Here is a 7,650-nt window from a genome sequence, read left to right as displayed (position 1 = left end):
CGCTCCGGCCGCTCATACACGACTCCTGACAAAAGGAGAACCAACCCGAATAACACAAGTTGGATAAGGAGTACTGGCGGTCCCCTAAGATTTGCCTTCTAGCTTTTACATAAGTGTCAACATCTACCGTACTTTGTCACGCAGAGCCAAACTCATCCCCACATCTGCTCTCCCTATGTGTCAGTTTGTATTGTAATACTTGCATTCTATTGAACAACCAGAAAAAAATGATAAAGTGTTTGAAATTGCTGCATTGCACGGGATTACGGTGGGAGAGACCCCCCAAAAATCTGCCGGACGATTTCACAAATATCAAGCGTGTCGTTTTTATGAATGAGCATAAATAACACACTGGTTTGGGCTGGGCCTCTGACAGAATCGGCTAGGATTTTTATTTATATATTAATATTGTATATGACGTGGCCCCCAAAAGGACAGAAATAACCTTTGGGGGGGGGGGCTGGATTATTTAATTTTACTAGATATTCCCCCTATAACAGGAAATGCTCTAGTATTGTCGTTATTATGGAACACCGAAAAACAAGTCACTCCAGAAGAAGGCCCCATAAAGTGTATTAACTGTCACTTAGACCTTATTCAGACGGCCGTGTTCGGTCCGTGATATATATGTACCGTATGTCGGCCGTATTTCCCAGACCGAGCTCCGTTCAGAGAGCCGGCTCCTAGCATCATCGTCATCTATGATTCCAGGAGTTACTGCTTCCTCGCGGGAATACGGTCCCGTACTGAAAACATGTTCTCAGCTGTCGATCCGGGAAATAAGGCAACGCACGGTCCGTATATATCACAGACCGAACATGGCCGTCTTGATAAGGCCGAATGGGTTTAAATAGATAAAATGTAGCATAAAAGAACAAATAATCCAGAAGCTAAGCGTAATAATGTGGGATCAGGATCAAACCTTTTGCTTGTAAAAATCGCTAAATATTTTCCACTATAGTTTATGAGTCTTCTCATGCCGTCGAAGATTCCGTTTCTGTGCGTAAGATTTTCCACATTCGGAACATGAAAACTGATTTTCACCTGTGTGAAATTTCTGATGCGCGACAAGTTCCGCTTTCCATGTAAAACGTTTTCCACAAATCAAACATGAGAAATGCTTTCCAGACGAATGGATTCTCAGATGCTTTCTAAAGTCAGATTTGTCAGCAAAAGATTTCCCACATTCAATACAGGAAAATATGGTCTCCCCCTTGTGAATTTTGCGATGTTTGAGGAGACCAGAGTTTTCCCTAAACTGTTTCCCGCACTCACAACAAGAATATGGTTTCTCCCCAGTGTGAATTCTCTGGTGTATTACAAGAAGAGACTTGCTGGAAAAACTTTTCCCACATTCATTACACAAAAAAGGCTTCTCCCCCGTGTGAGTTCTTTCATGGCGCACAACTTCAGATTTGGTTGCAAACGGCTTTCCACAGAAGAGACATGAAAATGGCTTCTCCCCCGTGTGAATTCTCTGGTGTTGTACAAGAGCTGACGAGTTGGTAAAACATCTTCCACACTCAGAACAAGAAAACGGCTTCTCCCCCGTGTGAATTCTTTGATGGAGTACAAGATGGGTTTTGCGCGCAAAGCACTTCCCGCAATCTGAGCAAGCATATGGTTTCTCCCCCGTGTGAACCCTCTCATGTTGAACCAATTTCGATTTGTGTGAAAACCCCTTTCCGCACTCAGAGCATGAAAATGGCTTCTCTTTGGTGTGACTTCTCATATGTTCGATGAGGCTAGACCTCATCACAAAATGTTTCCCGCATTCAGAACAAGAAAAGAGATTGACGCCTGTGTGAATCCTCTGATGTAGAACTAGACTAGACTTCTCTGCGTAACATTTTCCACACTCGGAACAAGAAAAAGGCTTCTCTCCCGTGTGATTCCGTTCGTGTCTTACAAGGTGATGTTTGTTTGTGAAGGATTTCCCACATGCAGAACAAGGAAATGGTTTCTCGCCCGTGTGCAGTCTCAGGTGCGTCGCAAGATGACGTTTGTGGGCAAAACATTTTCCACAAACAGAACAGGGGAACGGTTTCTCCCCTGTGTGACTTCTCTCATGTTCTACAAGGTTCGATCGGTATGGAAAACATTTGCCACACTCGGGGCATGAAAATCTCTTTTTGATTGTGTGATTTTTCTCATGTTCATCAAGACTGGCCTTGTCCTCCAAACAAATTTCACACTCCGAACACCGAAACTGCTCCGCCGTCTGAATTCTCTGATCCGTAATATCCTTAATGCTGGGACGACCTGTTGAATCCACACAAAAACAGACAGATTTTTGGTCCATCTCCCACTGACCTCAATGATAAAAAAACAAAATAGCCGATCGAGATGTCACCTACAATTAAAAAGCTATCCACCTGGGATACTTTTCTTAGGCTGGATTTACAGAGGATTTATTCGCCCAAAGACACAGCGACCAGATGTTGCTTTGAAGACTATGTAAACCTTTTTTTAATAAAACAACTTATTATACTATTTTAAGTAACTTTTCACTTTTGGTTTTTATTAAACAAAAATGTTTTACTTTTTGAGATAGAAGCCGTATCTTACGCTCAGAGCCGAATCCGTCAAGTCACTGGGGCTGATGGCTCGGATGACAGGCGGTCCTGCGTGTCTCTGACACCCCGGATCCACCGGTTATCGATCACATCTGAGTTCAGAGACACGCAGGATCCGCTGTCACCGGCAGCTAAACATGGATGAGGGAACTCCCTAACCGCTTAGCAAAAGTTCCCTCCAGACTGCCAGGACAGCAGAGGGAGAATATTTGCAGAAAACCATGTTCTTGCCGCAAAAAAAACATCCCCCGTCAGATGAATGGAACTGATCTTCAGCCACAGAAATTTCTGCAACAACTGCCGTGTGTAAATCCACCCTAAAAATAAGAGACTACTTTCATCCTTCGTACTCACCTGGGCTGACCGCTATAGGAGGTTTCTCCTCCTCATATTGTTGACCACCCCCCACAAACGTCAATTCTTCTTCTTCTGTATCTTCAACTTTAATAATGATCAGGTCTTCATACTAAAATCCGTAAAACACAGTTGATCATGATGCGATTAAATGTAGAACTATATAGATATGGGCGAGTTTCATCTACCTGGTTCTCTGGGGAACTGGAGTCTTCTTCTGGACAGTCCTGGGAACATGGAGGACGGGGACATCTCTCTGGTGGATTTCTACTACTGGATCCATCTGTAGGACGCACAGTGACTGAATACATAGTTATATGAGATGATTGGAGGATCTGGGTGACCCTCAAAACTAATATCTCATTTCTCATCAATGAACCCCTTGGCCACATCTATACAGCACAGCCATCAAGAAATTATTGCATCCCACCGTACATTTACCACATTTAGAAGCTGAGCCCGTGCCGTCACTTGCGTCATAACTGCCAAAACTGGCTGCAGCACCAAGGGATTAAAGTCTCCTCTTACCAGGTGGTGTGCGGTTCTGGTGGTCCTCCATCATTATGTCCTTGTATAGATCCCTCTTATCCGGTGATGTGCTGTTCTGGTGGTCCTCCATCATGGCCTCCTTGTACAGATCCCTCTTACCCGGTGGTGTGCGGTTCTGGGGGTCCTCCATCATGACCTCCTTGTGTTCTTCTATATACTCCCACTCCTCCATGGAGAAATAGACGGCGACATCCTGACATCTTATAGAAACCTGACACACAATGATACAGTCATCACCCAGACACATTATACCGTGTTATTATATAATGTCCCAGCATTCCTGGCAGTGTCACCTCTCCAGTCAGCAGCTCGATGATCTTGTGGGTGAGGTCCAGGATCTTCTCGTTGTTCCTCTCATGGATCAGTGAGTGAGGTGGAGGCTCTGAGGTTTTCTTCACTAAAGTGTAATCCTGTATATGGAGAGGGACCGAGATAAACATCATAATACTGTATATATACTCCCAGTCATGTCCCTGTTATTAATAGAGAAGAGTGATGTCATGTGACATATTCCCCAGAATCCTCACCTCTCTGGTCATGTCGCTGTGCTATTAATAGAGAAGAGTGATGTCATGTGACATATTTCCCAGAATCCTCTCCTCTCCAGTCATGTCCCTGTGTTATTAAGAGAGGAGTGATGTCATGTGACATATTTCCCAGAATCCTCACCTCTCCAGTCATGTCCTGTGTTATTAATAGAGAAGAGTGATGTCATGTGACATCATTCCCAGAATCCTCTCCAGTCATGTCCCTGTGTTATTAATAGAGAAGAGTGATGTCATGTGACGTATTTCCCAGAATCCTCTCCTCCGGTCATGTCCCTGTGTTATTAATAGAGAAGTGATGTCATGTGACATCATTCCCAGAATCCTCTCCGGTCATGTCCCTGTGTTATTACTAGAGAAGAGTGATGTCATGTGACATCATTCCCAGAATCCTCTCCTCTCCAGTCATGTCCCTGTGTTATTAATAGAGAAGAGTGATGTCATGTGACATATTCCCCAGAATCCTCACCTCTCCGGCCATGTCTCTGTGTTATTAATAGAGAAGAGTGATGTCATGTGACATCTTTCCCAGAATCCTCCCCTCTCCGGTCATGTCCTGTGTTATTAATAGAGAAGAGTGATGTCATGTGACATATTTCCCAGAATCCTCACCTCTCCGGTCATGTCCCTGTGTTAGTAATAGAGAAGAGTGATGTCATGTGACATATTCCCCAGAATCCTCACCTCTCCGGCCATGTCTGTGTTATTAATAGAGAAGAGTGATGTCATGTGACATCTTTCCCAGAATCCTCACCTCTCCGGTCATGTCCCTGTGTTAGTAATAGAGAAGAGTGATGTCATGTGACATATTTCCCAGAATCCTCACCTCTCCAGTCATGTCCCTGTGTTATTAATAGAGAAGAGTGATGTCATGTGACATATTTCCCAGAATCCTCACCTCTCCAGTCATGTCCTGTGTTATTAATAGAGAAGAGTGATGTCATGTGACATCATTCCCAGAATCCTCACCTCTCCGGTCATGTCCTGTGATATTAATAGAGAAGAGTGATGTCATGTGACATTATTCCCAGAATCCTCACCCGGTGTTATTAATAGAGAAGAGTGATGTCATGTGACATATTTCCCAGAATCCTCACCTCTCCAGTCATGTCCTGTGTTATTAATAGAGAAGAGTGATGTCATGTGACATCATTCCCAGAATCCTCACCTCTCCGGTCATGTCCTGTGATATTAATAGAGAAGAGTGATGTCATGTGACATCATTCCCAGAATCCTCACCTCTCCAGTCATGTCCTGTGTTATTACTAGAGAAGAGTGATGTCATGTGACATCATTCCCAGAATCCTCTCCTCTCCAGTCATGTCCCTGTGTTATTAATAGAGAAGAGTGATGTCATGTGACATATTCCCCAGAATCCTCACCTCTCCGGCCATGTCTCTGTGTTATTAATAGAGAAGAGTGATGTCATGTGACATCTTTCCCAGAATCCTCCCCTCTCCGGTCATGTCCTGTGTTATTAATAGAGAAGAGTGATGTCATGTGACATATTTCCCAGAATCCTCACCTCTCCGGTCATGTCCCTGTGTTATTAATAGAGAAGAGCGATGTCATGTGACATATTTCCCAGAATCCTCACCTCTCCAGTCATGTCCCTGTGTTATTAATAGAGAAGAGTGATGTCATGTGACATCATTCCCAGAATCCTCACCTCTCCAGTCCTGTCCTGTGTTATTAATAGAGAAGAGTGATGTCATGTGACATATTTCCCAGAATCCTCACCTCTCCAGTCATGTCCTGTGTTATTAATAGAGACGAGTGATGTCATGTGACATATTTCCCAGAATCCTCACCTCTCCAGTCATGTCCCTGTGTTATTAATAGAGAAGAGTGATGTCATGTGACATATTTCCCAGAATCCTCACCTCTCCGGTCATGTCCTGTGTTATTAATAGAGAAGAGTGATGTCATGTGACATATTCCCAGAATCCTCACCTCTCCGGTCATGTCCCTGTGTTATTAATAGGGAAGAGTGATGTCATGTGACATATTTCCCAGAATCCTCTCCTCTCCAGTCATGTCCTGTGTTATTAATAGAGAAGAGTGATGTCATGTGACGTATTTCCCAGAATCCTCCCCTCTCCAGTCATGTCCTGTGTTATTAATAGAGAAGAGTGATGTCATGTGACATATTTCCCAGAATCCTCTCCTCTCCGGTCATGTCCTGTGTTATTAATAGAGAAGAGTGATGTCATGTGACATCATTCCCAGAATCCTCTCCTCTCCAGTCATGTCCCTGTGTTATTAAGAGAAGAGTGATGTCATGTGACATATTTCCCAGAATCCTCCCCTCTCCCGTCATGTCCTGTGTTATTAATAGAGAAGAGTGATGTCATGTGACATATTTCCCAGAATCCTCACCTCTCCGGTCATGTCCTGTGTTATTAATAGAGAAGAGTGATGTCATGTGACATATTTCCCAGAATCCTCACCTCTCCGGTCATGTCCCTGTGTTATTAATAGAGAAGAGTGATGTCATGTGACGTATTTCCCAGAATCCTCCCCTCTCCAGTCATGTCCCTGTGTTATTAATAGAGAAGAGTGATGTCATGTGACGTATTTCCCAGAATCCTCACCTCTCCAGACAGCCGGTTGAGGATCTCCAGGGTCCGGTTTATTATCTTCGCGGTCAGTAGATCCGGTTTGTGTTTTAGTGAATGACTCCAAAATGACGTCTGTAAATAAAGTAGCAGAACAGCTCGTTAGTCCTGATATATTGGGGATTGATCCTGAGACTAAATAACATTCGTTATTGGGGTGTCCAGAGCAGAAACCGCACATTCAATGTCTAAGAATTAAATTATTTATTAACCCCTCAAGGACCGGGCTAATTTCTTGGTTTTTCCTCGTTGCATCCTGGTGCTCATCTTTTTCTATGTAGTTGTATGAGACATTTTTGGTACATTTTACACTAATTTATGATATTCACGGAGATCTCCGCTCCATGTACCTGATGATCCTGAGGGACAGTCTCCTGTGGACAGTCCTGGGAATACGGAGGACGGGGACATCTCTGTGGTGAATTTCTCTCCCTGGATCCATCTGTAGGACACACAGTGACTGAATATATTGTTATATGTGATGATCAGATGATGGGAGGATCTGGGTGACCCTCAAACTGCTCTCCTGAACTCTACTCTTACCCGGTGATATGCGGTCCTGGTGGTCCTTCATCATGACGTCCTTGTTCAGATCCCTGGTACCCGATGGTGTACGGTTCCGGTGGTCCTTCATCATGACGTCCTTGGCTAGATCCCTCTTACCCGGTGGTGTGAGGGGCCGGTGGTCCTCCATCATTACGTCCTTGTTCAGATCCCTCTTACCCGGGGATGTGACGGGCCGGTGGTCCTCCATCATGACCTCCTTGTACAGATCCCTCTTACCCGGTGGTGTGCGGTTCCGTGGGCCTCCATCATGACCTTCTTGTACTGATCCTTCTTACCCGGTGGTGTTCGGTTCCTGTGGTCCTCCATCATGACCTCCTTGTACAGATCCCTCTTACTCGGAGGTGTGCAGTTCCGGTGGTCCTCCATCATAATGTCCTTGTACAGATCCCTCTTATCTGGTGATGTGCGGTCCCGGTGGTCCTCCATCATGATGTCCTTGTA

The 7,650-nt window shown here is 44.5% G+C and overlaps 1 protein-coding gene across 5 annotated transcripts; it reads right to left on the bottom strand.

Moving 5' to 3' along the window:
• Nucleotides 1-301: 301 nt before the first annotated feature.
• On the bottom strand, nucleotides 302-7,537 carry LOC142663490 (uncharacterized). Of its 5 annotated transcripts, none has more exons than XM_075842173.1 (8): nucleotides 7,186-7,537; nucleotides 6,993-7,084; nucleotides 6,619-6,717; nucleotides 3,773-3,889; nucleotides 3,459-3,690; nucleotides 3,119-3,231; nucleotides 2,931-3,042; nucleotides 302-2,262 (listed from the first exon to the last, which is right to left on the bottom strand). In XM_075842173.1, exons 1-8 carry the CDS (start codon nucleotides 7,397-7,399, stop codon nucleotides 956-958), a joined length of 2,286 nt encoding a protein of 761 aa, XP_075698288.1. In that variant the 5' UTR covers nucleotides 7,400-7,537; the 3' UTR covers nucleotides 302-955. The 5 variants fall into 5 exon arrangements, with proteins under 5 accessions (XP_075698288.1, XP_075698289.1, XP_075698290.1 ...); XM_075842174.1 differs by having other exon boundaries at nucleotides 3,119-3,213; nucleotides 7,186-7,534; XM_075842175.1 differs by lacking the exons at nucleotides 6,619-6,717; nucleotides 6,993-7,084; nucleotides 7,186-7,537 and adding an exon at nucleotides 4,709-4,790.
• Nucleotides 7,538-7,650: the final 113 nt, after the last annotated feature.

This window comes from Rhinoderma darwinii, chromosome 11, assembly GCF_050947455.1.
Source record: "Rhinoderma darwinii isolate aRhiDar2 chromosome 11, aRhiDar2.hap1, whole genome shotgun sequence".
In the NCBI taxonomy this organism is placed as follows: Eukaryota; Metazoa; Chordata; class Amphibia; order Anura; family Rhinodermatidae; genus Rhinoderma; species Rhinoderma darwinii.
The sequence above is the reverse complement of the archived record's forward strand: the minus strand, read 5'-3'. Positions and strand labels throughout refer to the sequence as shown.

Coding starts and splice junctions, on each gene's coding strand:
- LOC142663490 (XM_075842173.1), bottom strand. CDS start 7,399: ATGATGGAGGACCACCGGCCCGTCACATCCCCGGGTAAGAGGGATCTG. Junction 6,718..6,992: donor CTGTCCCTCAGGATCATCAG/GTACATGGAGCG, acceptor CTTTATTTACAG/ACGTCATTTTGGAGTCATTC. Junction 3,691..3,772: donor TCGAGCTGCTGACTGGAGAG/GTGACACTGCCA, acceptor ATTGTGTGTCAG/GTTTCTATAAGATGTCAGGA.